The sequence below is a fragment of the Cyanistes caeruleus genome, chromosome 1, assembly GCF_971803275.1.
Source record: "Cyanistes caeruleus chromosome 1, bCyaCae1.hap1.1, whole genome shotgun sequence".
Classification (NCBI taxonomy): domain Eukaryota; kingdom Metazoa; phylum Chordata; class Aves; order Passeriformes; family Paridae; genus Cyanistes; species Cyanistes caeruleus.
Window position 1 is genome coordinate 143,917,405 of NC_141701.1, and position 18,175 is coordinate 143,935,579.

Here is an 18,175-nt window from a genome sequence, read left to right on the forward strand (position 1 = left end):
CAGGTAACTTTGCTAAAGGAAATAAACGTTTGCCCTCAGAAAACACATCAGACCTCCCTCAGGTTAGTGAAGACTGAGTGGTGACAATCCCTACCCTTAAACACTCAGTAACACCCTCATCATGCTCTCTAATAGAGCAAAGCCATTAAGTTGTCCCCATTGTAATTTAGATCACAGAAGAGACTTCCACAGATTCTTTCAGGTTAAAATAACTGGTATACAGAGAGTAGGCAAAATTATTCTACTGTAGCTACGTGCTTAATTATATGGAATACTGCATAAATTGTCAAGTGCAAAGAATTATTCTGATAAATTAAAATACTAATTAAATAGGCTATTGCAGAATTTTCAGAACATTATAGGGCTCCGCTTCTTCAGGTAATTTGCATATCCTTCATCTAGTGAATTTAATTTAAAGGCCTCCCTTTCTGTGTGTTTGGAAGCCGTTTTTGTTTCAATGGAAGATTAAAAAATGGATTTATATGTTGCTAACTGGTTTGAGGGGGATTTTGTCAGGGTATTTTTTCTTTTTCATTTTCTTTTCTTTTTATTTCTTTTTTTTGAATAGCTGTTCTTATTATGCCTCTTTGGTGATGAGTTTGTCAGTTCTCCATTAGTATTATAGGACTTTAAACTGCAACCATAAAAAAATAACGTTGATGAAATGTGCAATATACCGTGTTACCCAGAATTATAATTTCCACTTTCATAAAATTTTCAGCTGAAGCATCAGCTGCTGTATACTGGTATTTGAATAAAATCTAGCCCTTAGTACCCTAAAATATTTTCAAAAATTTGGGCAAACTTTCAGAGAATTAGTAGCTTTTTCTTAATATTTGAATACATTTCCCACTTCTTCCATCTAATTATATTGACTGTGTATTCTTGTTTTAAATTCTCCATTATAACTCTGCATAGAAAAGGTTAAATGGTTGTAGTCACCATTCCACAGCTTGAAGCAGCTGCTTGATATGTAGTCGCTGCTTCAGCTACAGCACCATTTTTGACAGAATTTCTTGACCTTCCTGGGCAGCTTGTGGAGTTCAAGGTTAGCAAAAATTCTCTCCTGCACAGGCCTGGAGTGAGCACGCTGTTGTGACTGTTGGCTGTGTCTCTCCACAGTCTGACAGAGCCTGGGCTCGACCATTTTCCGGTTATGATTTAATCAATAACACCTCGTGCCTTCATGCCTCCTAATTTTGGCAGGGTTTGTGTTAGCATGGCTGTCAGACCTGTCCTTTGTGTTTCAGCCAATATCAAGGGGGGAAGCAGGGGTATTAAATAAACCTTTTTTGTTGTTGTTTTTTAATATCAAAGCTTCAATAATTAATGTCTGCAGGAAACCTATGAAAAGGAGGTCAAATCTGTAATAGTAATTATAAAATTCAGCGATTCAGCAGACCCAATATTTTCTATTAACTGTTCATGTGGTAAGAAATTACACAGTGGGATTTGAGCTTTGTTGTTTACTTATAGCCATTTATTTTACAGCCACTCTGCTGTGCGGTTTCCTTTATCCTAATCTGCCAAAAAATCATTTGTTGGACCATTCAGTTTCTTTGAAGGAGGCTGTGGAACTTTCTCATTTTATAAATCTCCTACATCTTTGCACTTGGTAGAAATCTGCCTTTAATATGTTTTCTGGGTGTGAGGTGGTCAGTGTGGTAGTATGGCATATCTTTGCAAAGATTTACTGGTTTTTTTGGAAATTCATCCTGCACAAAATACACAACACTGCAAAACATGGTCTCAAATCGCATTTTTTAGTCAACTCTCCTTCACATGGTCCCTTTGGCTCTGGGTGGAATAAATACATTTGTGAATGTGTATAGCATGGTACGAGTGTTAAGTATGTGAGTATTTCATGCAGGGTTTAGGTTTCCATTCAGCAAAACATGCATTTATGCTTTCTTACCTTGGGACTCCATGTTCCCCTCTGCTTCATCAGTGGCATATTAAAAAGATGCAAAAATGAAAGTGTCTTTAAATAAAAGACAGAGCTTTCATCTTTGTTTAAATTGAGGGCAATATTCACCCTTTGCGAAAGGCAGTCAGAAAATTTTTCTGTGTTAGAATTGCTAGAGGTGTAATTTCTTGAGTCTTTGCATGTAAAAACTGTTGTAAAAATCTTTCTATAAGTGTTGAGGTGGAGGGTAATGATCCAACTTACCTCTGGAATAAATGTGAGTCATCTGTGTTGCACTTTGGACAAACTCAATAAAGTATCAGTTCACAATAATCTTGCTTCAAGAAATGCTTGCTGCAATCTGAGCTGTTTTGAATGTTCCAAATGGCAACAATTAAAGACAATTTATCACAAATGAAGAAAAATATGTTAATTCCTTTAAGTATTTCCATGTAAATTTACAGTGTGTACTATGTCCTAGCACTTCTTGGCCTTTCTGATTGGAAGATTTGCTTTAGGCAATCAAAATTGAGAAGCCGCATCTATCAAATTTTGTCCATAATCAAAGAAAAGAGGTAGGTGCCTGCAGATATGTGTAAGATCTGTGGGATGACTCACCACTGTAAATGTGCATCCCTTTTCAAAGACAGTAGAGAGAACCCAGATGACTCACTTGGATTGCAGGCAGCTAAAGGAAGGAGAGGTTAACAAGGCTGCAAGGCTTCATTGCTCCTCATAAATAAATCAGGGTTTTGGCCGCGAGTCCAACTGACAAAGTTTGAATCTAGAAGGTTAAAATCTTCCCATCCAGAATGGGATGGCATTACCCAAACACCCAGCTAGGAATAATCTCATCCTTGTGCTGTTCCCAGAATTTTGTTTCTGCACTGTTTTGTTGAGGCTTCTAACAGTCACAGGGCCAAAATCATATCACATGGCAGGTTTAAGAGAATGGGCAATTGTACAACAGTGCTCACACTCATGCCCTGAGATGCTTGGGTTGCAAGTATAATTGTAGTCTTAGTGATTATTACCTTTATTTAACTGTTTTATGCTGGGTTGCTTTACTTTAGTTTTTAATGCTTTTACTGATATAGATGCTGATAAAGAGAAAAAACTAAATTTAAAAAAAAAAAGTGCATTGCATCCTGGTGGTGTGAAATAAACTCTTTATTTTACCTGTGAGATATGAGTCTGTATTTGTTGTGAAAAGTCCTACACTATGACAGTGCTGTTCTCATAGTCTTCAATGCTCTGCTCTTCAATGCAAGGAAGTGAGAAGTATCCTCAGAAAAGAACTTTCCAAACAAATTGTGTATCTGTGCTAAATGTTTGTAATATTGTGTAAAATAGAATTAGCTTGGTGTCCTTTTTCTCATAATAATGAACAATTAATAGCATAAATATGCATTCAAAAAACTGACTAGCAGAGTTGCTCTCAGGGAATGGTATTCCATAGATGGAATAGGTAGGAACTGTCATGAATATATTGATGAAGGAAAGAAGGTTGGTGGGATATGCTGTAAAATCATACATATTCCAGCTTTCCTTTAACTCTCTCAATCTTAATTTTTCCTTATAGCCATAAACAAAGAGAAGCTTGAAAAAACAACTGGACTCAAAATTCTGCAGACTGGTGTGGGGGAGGTAAGTGGCTCTCAAGCATTTTACATTCTCAAAAATATTTTACTTATTGGGATATTTTTAAGAAACTCTGGAGCTCATGAACATTTGTGAGCTACGAGTCTCATAGTGCTAAGGGCCTTTTTATGATACAGTTGCATCTGTCAAAATACAATCTGCTGCACAAATAGCACTGTATCCCACAGAGAAAAAAAAGTATCATCCTTATGAGAAAAGTGCAGCCAGCTTTAAGAAATGCAGTTTTTGCTTTGTTGTATCACAGAAAAAATATCCCCAAAGATGAGCACAGCAACTGAAGTCATCATATTATTTCCCTTAGTTTTGATGGAGTGCTATCTCATCTAGATCAGTGAAAGTTTAAATTTGGGATAAAGAATCTTTAGATATTAGAGAAAATCTGACATCTGAATGTCTCGCTTATTTTGGATGTAACTTGAAACATAAATAAAACATGTGTCTGTTATTATAGTGATATCACTAAGCAAAAACTCCACTAAGCAGTTCATCATTTATTAATAAACATGATGTTATCTGCTAAGAACCTTGTATGAACTACAGTTGATTGCTAATTCTCGTGCTAATTTTGTGTACACAGTTATCTCTTTTTTTTCCTTTTCATTTAAGTAATTTTGCTAGTGGTGAATGCTCACAGGGCAAGGCAAATGCCTTTTCCTCATGATTGCATTATTCTATGTATTAAAAATAATGAATTACTAGCTTCTAATATACTGAAGGAATAGGTTGTTTTCTTTCTTTATTGATTTTTGGGGTTTATATTTCTGATTTTTATCAGTTCATGCCTAAGAACTTAACTTGACAAGATTTGTGAGGTTCACTGTGCAACTTCATTCATGTTACTGAAAGACTTGGTCCTGAAGAGGAAATAACACTGAGACCTGATGTGATGCTTAGGGCCAAAGCTCAAAGAATTAGAACATGGAAACAAAGATAGGTGAAATCATCAGAAGATGAAAGCCAGTATTTCTCCTTAATTGATTTATCTAGGAATGTTTCTTATGAGTGCATAACCTTAGAAACTGGGAAGTCCATCCTGGGGCATGATGTGCACCTCAGGCTGTGTCCTGACTTCGGGCCAGGCTGAAGTCTGTGCTTGTGCTGTCTGCAGCCCCTGGTTTCTGTTAAATAACAGGAGAGCCAGGATTGGGGTGCAGGCTCTGGAAGCCAGACTCAATATCATTTTACCCAAGGGGACTCACCCATGCTAATGAAATACCTCCATGTATTTTGTTCAATTCCAGTCATTGAATGGATTCCAGTCTGCTGTGAAATCAGCTGGAGAATGAAGGTCCACTTCAGATGCTTTCTGTTAAATCAGTTTTTGTATTATATGTAGTCAATGGAGAAAAAATTCCCTTTTGGATTGTTGGAATGCAGGAAGTTTTCACCTGCTAAATGTATCATTAATCCCCATTGTAGCAATAGAGTTACTGTAACCATGGTAGTCTAAGGATGTGCTGCAGCTATAACCTTAAGGACTTCCTGAATTCTAAGACCAGCTAACAGAGTGGGAAAAAATGAAGGGTTCTTAGGCCAGAGACCTCACCAGCCTGGTTCTTGTGTTTGGTTTAGAAAAAGTCACTGTAGAACTCACCTTCCATATATTTAGGCTGTCATAACCTCTTTTAAAAATACCACTGATTGGATTAATGAAGACTTCGAAGGAATTTTGTGCTTTACACTCTACCAAATATTTGTTATTAAAAGTCAAAAAGTGAAAACTGGTTAACCCAAGCGAAGCAGACATTTTGGCCTAAATATATCCCAGGTTATATCAAAAAGAGGGTGATCAGCAGAGAAAGATCCAAGTGGTTTGGACCAAGTAAGGGGATGGAAGAACACTTATTCAGTTGCTTATGTATTTTATTTGATGTGAATTCTCCCAGCTGTGCATATTCCCCTTTCTAAGTCTTATCAGACATGATAGTGTACATAAGGAATGCGTTTCTGTGGTCTCACATAAACAAAAAAAAGGAATGCTGTAGCCAAGCTGTTTCTCTGTTGATACAGTATAAGATTCAGGTGATTTCAGGTTAAATTTAACTATGGTAATCCAGTTTTGCAGTTTGTGTTTTATTCACCCTGATGAATAATTATTATTGAAATAATAGAAAGTATGTATTTAAAGATAATGAAGGAGCTTCTTGTTGAATTCCTTTTACTTCACACTGGAATTAGGAATGGAATTATATATAATGGTGACAGTAAATCAAAGTCAAGATGTTCTAATCAAAAGTACTTAGAAAAACTTTAATAGAGAATGAGAAATGGCCTTTTTGTTTGGACAGCAGGTGAGATGCATGACAAAGTTAATGGATATATAATCTTCACATGCAGGCCTGTAAAATAAAAAGGATTGATTTTGCAAGGCAATTTTCGTATCTGAAATACCTCGAGAGAAATATAGCCCAGAAGGTAGAGGCAAATGGAGCTGCTGTCCAAACAAACACAGGGACTCTCCTAAGCTCAGCAGTAATTCATGTGTGGCTCTGGACAATGGAATTTGTTTTAGATGTCAATCTATGATAATAGGATTTGTGTCACAGTAAGGAATGTGTGGACACTAGTGACTTACTAGTCACTTCCTTGGCTGTGCTAGAGGGAAACAGTGTCTTCCTCTGTGGAGATGGGGAATGCTTCTCAAAGCTCCTCAATCTCTCTCTTTCCCCTATCTCAAGAAAAACATTTCAAAAGCAACAACAGATTATAAAATTCACACCAAGCTTACTGAGCCATTTGGTCAAGTCCAGGGAGGGCTGATGAATTTCTTTCACGTCACTGCATAAACATGTGCTATGTAGTCATTAACAACATGGGTCTGGACTCTACCACAGCTGCAATGCAGTTCATCATCTTTATGTCATGTGAAAGATTTCCACAGCTTCTGATTGTTTCAGCTAGGCCTGAGTTAGCTGCATTGTGTCAGTTTAGGGTAGGCTCTGCTTTAGCAGGATTAAAAATTAGTCCCTAAACTGCAACTTCAGAAGCTGCTCATGTTTCAGGATGTTGGCTTAAAAGTTCTGTACATTTCATGGGAAGGTGTGGGTGATAAAGTGAAAAGCCTTGTCTGGACTGTGGGCAAGCAGAGCTTCTTTCAGGCCATTATAGAACAGACTTTACTGGTATTTCCACAGTACATCCACCTCAACATCAAACATTTGTAGCAGAATATTCAACAGTATAGAGATCCAGAGAGTTAGGTTAGAGTTTGATATGATGTGTATCACTGTTAAAATGAGAATTATTTTGACACTTATCTTGTTTGCAGGAAGGCTGTTATACCAGAAAACCAGAATAACTCTGCTGTAGAGAAAACCAGTGCTGAGGTTGTAATCTTGAGGATCTGTGCATTGCTGTATGACTGCCTATCTCTGGAATTACATTTGCCAAGATGTTTCTTTTTTATTTGCAGTTTTCCAGCACCTATAGCAGGAGCTGCAAAAAACTAAAACTAAAAAACCTGTAGAACTCCTCTACAGTATCCATGAGAGATTTGTTGGTCTCATTGTCATGCATGTTTGTGCCACACAAATCTATCACGAGCGCTTCACACCTTCTTGTTTATTCAGAAACAAAGAAGCTTTGAGATATTTTATTTTGATCTCCTATACATGAAATAAATCTCTGAAGTCCTGAGGTCATCTTCAGCTGTTCAAGGACTTCCTATAGCTGAGTGTCCATGAGGGTATGAATGCATGTGTTGTGATGTTTAGATGTCTATTTGCCTAAGACCATGAAAGACACTGATAAAAAGACTGAAGAGCTAAATAGCATTTAAGCAGGACCCATAACTGTGTTCTCCTCTGCCCCAACTTGATGTGAACCACTACTTGAGTAGAACTTGTTGCTTTGCATGGCTGAGCACTCCTGCGAGATCTTGGGGACAATATTTTGTCTCACATAGAGGGAAAGGCTCCTTAGCAGCTGCACAGCTCCACCTGACCCTTCTCAAGTTCAGGAATCAGCAGCAGCAGAAGCCTCAGGCCCACACCAACATTATTCCAACTGGGCTTGTACCCAGGAGTTCCTCTGCAGCCCCAGGGAGCTCAGCAGACACCACGAGCCACAGCCCTGCACAGGGATCACCATGTCAGGTATCCATCAGCATCTTTTAGGAACTTAACTACTTCTATCTCTTCACATAAGCACTGGTAAATTATTGTAGGAGCACAGTATTTTTAAGTTCAATTCCATGCTCAGGTTGGCTGTGACCAGAATTACTGTGACATGGATAAATGTTTATTCAGCTTTTGGCTGAAATTTGTTTTTCAACCATGGTTTCAGAATATCAAGTCAGGCTCTCCAGTGGCTCAAGAAAATGTAATCAGGTTTTGGGGTATAAGAGTCTGTGATTTGAATAATCAATGAATAAGGCCTGAAAGAAACCAAGGAAATGGCACTGTTGATGTCTTGAACTGAGAAAACAGCACCCACTTCAGAATAAGTTATATTAAATTACTTTTTTCAATTTCTCAGTAAGAATGCACAAGAAGAAACTAATCATTGGAATCATAACTTCATCTGTAGGATTTGAATCATGGCTCTCATATGGCAGACATAAAAATTAGAACAGTTTTCTAAAGCAAATGGAAATAACCCAAAATATATGCAAAATGAGTGCTTCACCATACCTCTAGATGTTCTAAAATAGAGCAGTGATATTTTGACATGTTTCAGGATAGTCTCATTTATAGATATTTTGATAGGTGTAGAATTATGTTGATGTTGCAGAAAGTGATACTACTACAATAAAGAAATCTGCGTTTAAAAATTCCAGTGAAGCCAGAGGACGTGATAAGACAGACTTTCCAGTCATGTGCAAGCTTCTGAGGCAGCAGTCAGGTTTCTAGCTTCTTATCTTCCTTAATATTGCCAGATTTAGTCACGTCTATATATCCAGATTTTACCTAGAATGATATTGCATTGGAAATCCATAAAAAATGTTAGTGCAGAACTTGACAATTCCTTTTCAATTGTTGAAGAATAAGGTGTAAACCTTCTTTCTGATTTTGACTACTAGGTAAAATGCTAAGTGCTACCTTTTGGCTTGTAAAGACCAAATTAGGCTGGGATCTCCTCCAGCTCTCTCTGGATTAATTTTGGCAAGCCAAACGCTCCTGACCTGGAGCAGGTACTGCCCAGGGGTACCCAGGATTGGAAGAGATGCTTTACCCAGGATCATTTAGATGAGGTGGGTCTGAGACTGACCATGGTTTAGGAGCTGTGCATATACAAATACTCAAGTTTTAGCCCAAGACACAGCTACATTTTTCAACTCCCACTGAGCCCCACCCTTCTTTTACCAGAACTAATTGGGCTGAAGCCAGGCACAGGCACATGTGAGGGCAAACACCTCTGCATTCCTGGGCAAGCATTTTTAGACCAGGGGACACCAGGGAGGGCTTTTGCCCTGTGCCTGCCTTCAGCATTTTTACTTGCAAACCCAATGGCTCAGAGACCAACAAGTTTATTTTTCCCTGTTATGTGAGACTGGAGTTCCCACAGACAGCTCTTGCTGTTGGCTTTTGCTGATAGCTGTGGCTGTGTTGATGAGCAGCCAAACAGATTTCCAAGAGGGGCAGTGTTTGGAGCCACACACGTTGTGGGCAAGGCATGGATCAGGTTCTCTGCCTTAAGGCATGCAACTCTAAGTCTATATAGAGAAATAAGAGCAATAACATTAAATAAAAAACTTTTAGGTGTACAGTCCTTGAAATATTCTTAGTGAAGGCATAATGAGAAAGACTTGCCTTATTCCACACACACAAATTACAGATTCTAAAGCTGTGTAACCTTTAAAAATTAGTAGATTGTATTTTACATAGAATTCTAGTAGTAATATACTACTTATGTGAAATTTTACTAACCGTGAATAATAACTCACTATTACAGTTTGTAAGTCCCCATGAATAGTAAAGTTATGCTGATCAGAACTTAGTCACACAGTTGCATTTAGAAGTAACACTTTAAGAAATTTGAGAAATAAAGCAAAACAGAACATTAAATTTCTCTCTTCTGGCTCATTTATTTAAGACCTTGTATGCTTTTGAAAAATGCATTCTAGCTAATATTTAGAGATAATCTTAATGCTATTATTAACTATTCATTACAGTACATAGCCCACTAGAGGGCTGCTTTTCAAACAAATTGCATCCAGAGTGTTAATAAATGTGTTAAATGTTTAAAAACAAAAAATATGCAGCAGAAATACGTGCATCATTTTACCACATTATTTTGTCAACTATCTTCTGCTACTGCATGTTATATACAGAGCATACTAAGGCAATGTAAGTCATGGCCCCAAATCTACAAACATTTAGAATATGCTTAGCTTTAAGTATATAGTTAGACATTCCTTTTAAGCTGCTGCTAAGTTTGGAGTTAAAGAGATGCCTGGATGCTCCTGAGACTGTCTTCTGTCACATATCACACCGTCTCTGGTTGTGGAGGGGCAAAGTTCCAATGTTTATCCCCTGTATTTGATTTGAATATTGCATAGCAGAGGTATTTTGACATCTGAATGACAGGTCACAGCTTCAGTTTGGAAATCATGTGTCAGTAGTAATTTCTTTTCTTGTGCTCTGATTGTGACAACGCCCTCCATCTTCTTTACAAATTTTTAAAGAAAACGACAAGGAAATGAGGAGATTATAATGTAAAGAAAAATACAACAAACTTGATTTTCAGAGACAACTATCAGTCTATATTGATTTATGTTTTCCTCCTGAAACAGTATATAAAGCACAAGGATTCAAGTGTCACATTGGTTCATGAATTCCTTTACAGTAGCACTGTGTGATTTAAAGGAGCAGAAGTGCCAAGTGATGTGGCAGTTGCCATGGCAACTACAGCAATTCAATTTTTATTCAGTATCATGTAAAATGAAACAAGATACGGTTTGCTTGTGGCTTCAGGAACTTATGCATCCTACCAGTGTTGTTCCTTTTTGTCTTTTTTAACATTGTGCTGGTTAAAAAGTAGCATGTGTTTGTTTTAAGGATTTATCTTCTGTTTAGGCCGTTTCATGCCATTGTTTTTAAAGCAGAATTTCCCTTACAAACCATCATAAATCCTCAGAGAAAAGAGATTTAGATACTAGCACCGGCTACATAGAGCAAACTGCAGGGTAATTCTCTTTAAGAATCAATGTTATTATTCACCTTAACTGTGATTTGGCAGCCAGCATTTAATATATTAATAAAGAATCTTTAAATAGGAGAACATGGTTGTTTGTACTAGATATTGTACTGATTCATGAAATTCAGCAACCTCCTTCTACCAGCAGCCAGGTTATTATGACTCAAAGGAAAACAAAATCTTGGGTGATGTAATGGGTCAGCTGGGGAAGCTGCAGCTTAAATTCTCCTAAACTGCCTGAAGTTTGAGGGATAGAGAGGGTCAGAAATTGTAAAGAAGGAGATTCTTCCATCTCCACAAATAGGAGCTTGATGCTGGCAGGAACACGTGGATTTCAAGGAATCTCAAACACATATTTAACTATTGAAGGAGAGGAAGAAGTGGCAGATCCCAGTCACTCAGCCCTCTCTCTAGCAGACCCTGAGCAAGAAATGTTCCCATATAAGTCCCTGTCAGGACCTCTGCTCTGGGTCTGTAAGCATAGGAGAATAAGGGTCTGGTTCTAGGATCCAAACCGTGAGACATCCAAACTTCCTGTAGGAATCCTTGACATCAGGGGCCCTATAGCTGCATCAGAGCTGGTAAAATGAACAGGAACAGGACCCAGAGCCTGTCATGGTCCCACATTTGTCTGTCACTCACATTGTGTCCTGTGCCAGTTAGGATTCTTCAGGCTGTTTGCTTCTCCATCTAAGCAAGATCCTGGCCAGGGACAATTCACAGCAGGCTGTTTCTGTGTGGTCACCTTTGGGGCACGGGTGTAAAGGCATGTTAAAGTTAAAGAATAATAGAATTAAAACGTCAGCTGTGGGTTAAAAGAATTGTGTCATTTATTAAAGGTTTTTTAGTACTAAGCTTTAAGTACTTAAGTAAAACTTAAGATCTTCGCTTTCTGGGGAGGCCTGATAGCACATTCTTATTCATCCTTGTCAGAACTGTTTTGCACTTGTATGTAGGAGACGCTTTCTGGGGACAGTCAGAGACACGGCAAAGACCTCTATAATCGAGTTAAGTGTTAGAAGTTTATTTCAGGGCGTGGGGTAGAGAGGTAGAGAGAGAGAGCAAGAGAGGGCAAGAGAGAGGGCAAGAGAGACAGAAAAAAAAGAGAGAGAAAAAAGAGCGAGAGAAAAAAAAAGAGACCGAGCTCTTCTATACCACTACTTATATAACCTATACCTTTGAATATTCTATTCCTTAACTAACCAATCTTTCTAAGTATACTAATATAGTAACATTTGTGTACAACCTATAGAAATCGCTATTTTTGCATATTTTTAGTTATCTCAGGGTCCTTCAGACCTTTCCTTATAAGGCTGGGATGAGGGGTCTCAGCTTGGTTTTATTGCAGGAAAGAATGTGTTCTGGCATACCAGCCCGGTTGGTTTCTTTGAATTATTCAAACCGTGCTATCATTTGTATTTCTTCCTTAGCCTTTCTGGCTACAAAGTCATATTTATAATTTCTTTCTAATTCTACCTTCCCAACACTTGTACATCACTAAGTTTCCACCCTCAAAGGCAACACGGCTCTAGTGTCCATCACTTCAAACTCCTTCAGAATGCAAAGCTTTATCTGTTATATGTATTAGAGCAAATTTTTGTCAGAAAACTTTTAACAATTTTATAAATTTGAATGTGATGATTCCTATTAAGTTAGTTTGTTGGAGCTTCGTTTTGTTTCTTTTTTGTATTCATCAGCAAATTTATCCTACTGAGATAAGTTTTAAGATGTAGTTATGAAAAATGTTGGATTTGCTTTGACTAAGCACAGTTTTAGTTCTCGTGCACTTTGACTGGTACAAAGAGAAATGTTGGGGGTTTTTGTTATAAGAATGTAAGCATACTTCATGGAATTAAGTATGCTTAATTAACTCAAAGTTTCTGTAGAAACAACAATGAAGTGGCTCCTGAACTGCAGAATGTCCCCAGCAGGTCTCTGTGCTCACTTTGGAACATGTAGGTATCCTTGATTTGCATTGCTGGGCATTAGGCACAAGCATGGAGGAGATAACTGATACATAAGGAGATACATCAGATATATCCTGTATATAAGATAGATAAGGAGAGAAGTGGTAGATACAGTGCAGCTCCAGCAGAACACCCATTTCAGTGAAGAATTGTTTGTGTCTCTGCACTGCACACCGAGACGGGGGGAGTCCGTGAGCGCAGCACATGCCTGGAAACAGCTCCAGGGTCAGTGTGACTGCTTTTAGTGCTGTGGAGAGATCTGTCAGGGAGGGATTTTTCAATGTGATCTGAGCATATTGAGAGTGTGAGTATCAGCACCTGTGACAAGGCAAAGGGACATGAGTCTGTGCCACGGAAAAGTGACCTAGTCCATTAATGCCCGGGGACCACTGCGGCTGACAGCAGCTCACTGTGCACTCTGCTCTCACAAAGGGATGTCATTTTGCAAACTATTTGTCTGTCTGGTTCTTTACCTTTAGGAGGTAGAGTAATGACTTCATTTTACAAATGTCAATGCTGGTTTTATGATATGGATTTCACTTGATTGTTAAACTGTTAATTTACAGATCTCTACTAAGTGAATGCAAACAAATTCTGGTCCTCAAAGCTCTGCTAATGCACAATGTTTGAATTTTAATTTCCAGTCCATCTTAGATTATGGTGATGAAAAACAATATTTAATCCCTCGTTAACACATGAATAAGCGGAAACTGTCATTTCCCACCAAACAATAACGGGATTATCTCAAGAACTGTCAGTTTATGTGAAAACATTATGTTGCCCAAATTTTCATAAAAATTAGCAGTGGGTAATATTCAAGATCAGAGCAATGGAAAGAGGGAAATCTGTATTCATGGTAATAAATATTCATATTTGTCTGCTCAGGAGATGAAAATCTAATCAAGGGGCTATTGATGCGCTGGCTTTTTTTTTGCTTTTTTTTTTTTTTTTTTAACCAAGATGTTTCATCTAAATTGGGTTTGATATGGAAATTAGTCTTACTCCAAGTCCTCCAGGCCATGAGCATGCTGGGATAACACTGGAGGTGTCCGGTACATCAGATGTTGCTGCTGGCATCTGCCTCTACAGACAACAAACACAATAAAATAAAATAAAAAATTGACAACATCTCAAGGGTCAAGTTCCCAGTGGCTTAGGGTATTATGGGGGTTTTTTCCCCCCTAAACATTTTAATTTTATCCCAGTTAAATCCTCAGTACTGCAGGGTTAAAATTGTCGGCATTTTTTGCTTTTGTTGACAATTACCATAAATCAGAAGACACTCTGCATGAAACTTAATGAAATATTTATGATAGAAAAATGGGAAGAAGATAAGTGCAGTTTGCTGCTTTAGGATTTTGTGTGTGTATCTCTGTATCTGTGTGTGCACATGCACAGCCTGAAGAGCTAACTTGTATTTTGTGTGCTGAACGGAAGTCAGGCAGTCTCTGACTGGACAACATATTAAAAAAAAAACAAGTCATGTGAAAAAAATGTATTATAATTTATCCACAAGTGAGACTAGTATGATTTCTATATCAGTCAATTTGTACAACTAATATACTTGGATGTTAAAATACTCAGTTTAAAATATTTCTTCATACTTCTTTTTGTCTTTACTACTATGAAAATCTGGTTCGTCCTAAGAGTTTGCCTTGAAATACTCTACTACCTAATATTATTACTGTTACTATTATTACTATTTTATTATCATTATTAGTAGTAGAATTAGTATTCATATTAATATTATTGTTGTTGTAAGTAGTTGCACACAGTATCTTGTTCTTCATTATTCTTCTCAGGGGTTTTATGGCCTTCTTTAAAAGATTAGACACATCATTAAGATCCTAATCCTACAAATAACCCCATATATATATACATATATACACCTACACACAAATATGTATGTGAGTGTATAAAGGACATCCTTTTGTAGAAATGTCTTGTGTTTTCTGGCATTTACCTGACTGACCTGTGGGTGCTACTGGACCCTGGACAGTTCCATTCAGCTCCTGATGTTTGTGGACACACCAGCAATGTGTCACTCAGTCCTCTTTAAACTCAAAATGCCTTCACTGATTTTATTGAATTCCTGGAGAAATTTCCATACAAAAAGCATATTTTTTTAGATTTGGAACTGGGCAAAAAATATATCAGCAACATTCAGCTATATTGCCTGTAGCAGGAGAGAGCAGAAAGATAGGCAGAGCCTGCTCTAAAAAAAAGTATAATTCCTACTGACCAAGAAAAAAGAATAGTTAGAGTATTGACTAGCTAGAATAGACAAATATTGCTTGTCCTGGGGATTGCACCCATTCTTTATGAAATATATACTAAATAGGGTTATGGAGAAATGGCTTGTTTCCACTAATTTCTGCAATAAATTGTTGTGAGGCAAGTGTAAGCAGCCTGCAGAGTGTGGTGTGCATGTATTGGCAGGCCTGATATCTTTAACTGTACAATCTGTGCTGGCATCTTTGTCCAAAATGTTTTTCAGGGACTTTATCTTCCTAACCAACTCCTTTGCCAAGCTTAAAAAAGAGAAAGGAAATGCATGTAGCATATATAGCAGATGGGTGTTCAGCTGTACAGGTGTCTGGTGTGCAGGTGCCAGATAATGTAAGGTACTTTAGATATTTTCTGGGAAATTCCATTACTTGTTCCAAAAAGAAGGAGTAGTCCATTTTTCTAGTGCTACCTGCTCCAGCAAGATGCACACTGGGACACTGGGAGTATAAATGACTCCTCTTAACTCTTTCCCATTTGATCAGAGTGGTTCTTAGAGAACCTCTTTTCTCTTTGCCTTTTCCTAAGACACTAAATTGACTCTGAAGTTCATCAGTTTCTGCAGCAGAACAGCAGCAGCTTGGATTGAGGTTAGGCAGCACCATTTAAACCAAGTTCTTCTTTATTCACTTCACCATCTTACAAGTTTTACTATTAATTTTTGCATAATTCACAATTGTTTCTTCATGGAGAAAATTGCTAATCCGTCATATATAATAAGCAATCTTGGCTAAAATAGATGGTTATATAGGAAAAAATGACCAAATCAGTTTTAGTAGCTTCTACTGAAATGCTGATTTGAGTTTGTCTTAATTAGTGAGATGATTAGACAAGCATCAATCATAGAATCACAGAATCATAGAATAGTTTGCGTTGGAAGGAACCTTCAAGATAATCCAGTTCCAACCCTCCTGCTGTGGACAGGGACACCTTCCACTAGACCAGGTGGCTGAAAGCCCCATCCAGCCTCATCTTAAATATTTAGGGCACCTATATATTAAGCCATAGTACATCTCAAAGCAGTATCTGGAGATAAGCAATGTTGTGCTACCTGTAAGCAATATATCCAGCATCGTGTGAGTACTCTGCAGCCAGTTTGAACTTTTTAAGGTGGCCGTGTATTAAGTAATAGCTTCAGGTTCTTACCACAGGTAAGAGAGAGACTTCAGGTGCTTCATGGACCTCAGCTGTGGTCCTGGGTCCCATTTCCAGTCTCCTTCATGCAGGGAGCTGCTACTGCACACTACTGAAGTATCACAGGCATCTGCAGGATGTGCACTCTGATTTTCCCCACAGAAGTACCACATGCACACCTGGCAGCGCTCAGCAGGAGACAGTTCTGTGTGCTGCAGAGCTTGTTGATATTGTGGAGCATTACTGCTTTCCCATTTGGATGAATATTTTTCATGACAGAAACACAGCAGAGACCCAAATTTGAGGGAAGGTGTAGGCCCTCATGCAGAAGGAGGGACACCCTGACTTTCTGCATGGCTCTCCTCTGTGGGCTGAACCTCATTAGCTACACTGAGCATTAGCTTTCTGGAATTGTTTCTCTTTTTCCAGCTATTTCAATATTTCAGATAGTTTATGAGATCCTGGGACAGGTATTTGTTCAACATAGCTCCTGGTTTATATCAAGATTCTTGTTAAGAGTCAGATGGGTGAAGGCTTGGACTTTGGTTTCCCTTAGGAGTGCTCTGACACTAAACTATAAATGGTGGTAAAGCTTTCTGTCAACTGAACATTAACAAAAAATCATGCTTTTGACATAAAAACAGATTCCCTATTCCAAGTTTCCATAAAACTTATGTGGACCTATTGAAAAAAAATAATTCTGTAGCAAATTGATATTTCTTTGCATAAATCATTTAATTGAAAAAAGGCTGAGCAGTTTTGATTAACAGGAGCATTAAAGTAATGCTTTCTAGACAGGATTAGGATCTCACTGGGTACCTGCCCACACATAAAGTGACAGGAAAGCCGTGTCTTTGAGTGATTAAGATAATCACTGAAAAAGACAAGATTATGAAAGAAAGGGAATAAAAATTATCACCTTTCTCATTTTAAAATTAAGTATACAAGCTATAAAGATATTAAATGAAATTACCCAGATTTAAAAACAAGCCCCTGAGAAATTTTTAGGACCCAAAGTCCCATCAAGTGTTGGAACCAGAAACTCACCTTTCCTGCCCATTAGTGTGCAATTCCAGAAGCATCAGGATGGAAGCTTATCTTCAGACTTGACTTAACAAAATGTTTTAATAATCCTAGCTATGAAATGCTAGGAGCTGATCTTGGATTGTACAATAAGAGGCAAAGTGGTTGTGGTACTGTATGCTATGTAAATTATATGCAAAGTATATTGGCATGCAAATTTGAATGCTAAAAGGAAAGTCATTCTTTTCTAAACCAGAGAAGAGAATTTTACACCCAGATAAGCCAGAATCTGCAGATAATTTTTTTATCATAGTGATGGTGTTTCATTACATCTTTAAACATATAATAAATATATAAAATAAAAATAATTGTATCTCCTTTCTAAACGTGTTCAATTTCTCTACTTCACTGGTACCAAGTAGGCAAAAATGCCAAAAGTCTCTCAGATAGATTAGATCGTATCAGGATGCCATAATATTAAAATAAAACATTATTAATGTGTGAATTTTTAAATTGCCATTTTAATACTTTACTATTTTGGTTTCAACAGTCAAAGCTTGGAGTAGATACAGTTGTGGTTTGTGACCCTGTTGGTCAGTAACATCCACAGCAGCTAATACCATGTTGCTATTGCTGGTTTTTATCCATTAGACAATGAAATGTTCCTCTGTCTATTGACATGTTGAACTTTGGAAACACTAATGGGCAGATCCAGGATATTTCAGGAGTGTTCACAGGGCATGACAAGACACACCTGGTTGTCCCTCTGGCTCACCAATAACACAACAGTGCTATTAACCACATTTTGTTAGGTGTGACAAGACAAAACAGAGCAATAGTGGTTGTGTCTGCTGTCTTTTCTCTGTTTTATCTTTTTCATTTTGAGCTCGAGTTTTGTGCCAGACTAATAGCCGGTGGCAATGGGCTGGGGAAATGAAACTTTTGCTAAGATTAGGGAATGTGGAGAAAACAATGTGTGAAATCCTGATTTGACAAGGATGAACAGACTGGTGAGGGCACTGAGACATTTTGTGAAGTGAATCCATATTTGTACCCAATG

The 18,175-nt window shown here is 37.8% G+C and overlaps 1 protein-coding gene across 2 annotated transcripts in view; it reads left to right on the forward strand.

Moving 5' to 3' along the window:
- The window catches only part of PTPRN2 (protein tyrosine phosphatase receptor type N2), a 635,529-nt gene that overhangs the window by 394,261 nt on the left and 223,093 nt on the right, over positions 1 to 18,175 (forward strand). For both annotated transcript variants that reach the window (XM_086865041.1, XM_086865050.1), the window contains one exon: positions 3,489 to 3,553. In XM_086865041.1, coding sequence (XP_086721167.1) covers positions 3,489 to 3,553 — 65 coding nt within the window. The remainder of the gene's footprint in view (positions 1 to 3,488; positions 3,554 to 18,175) is intronic.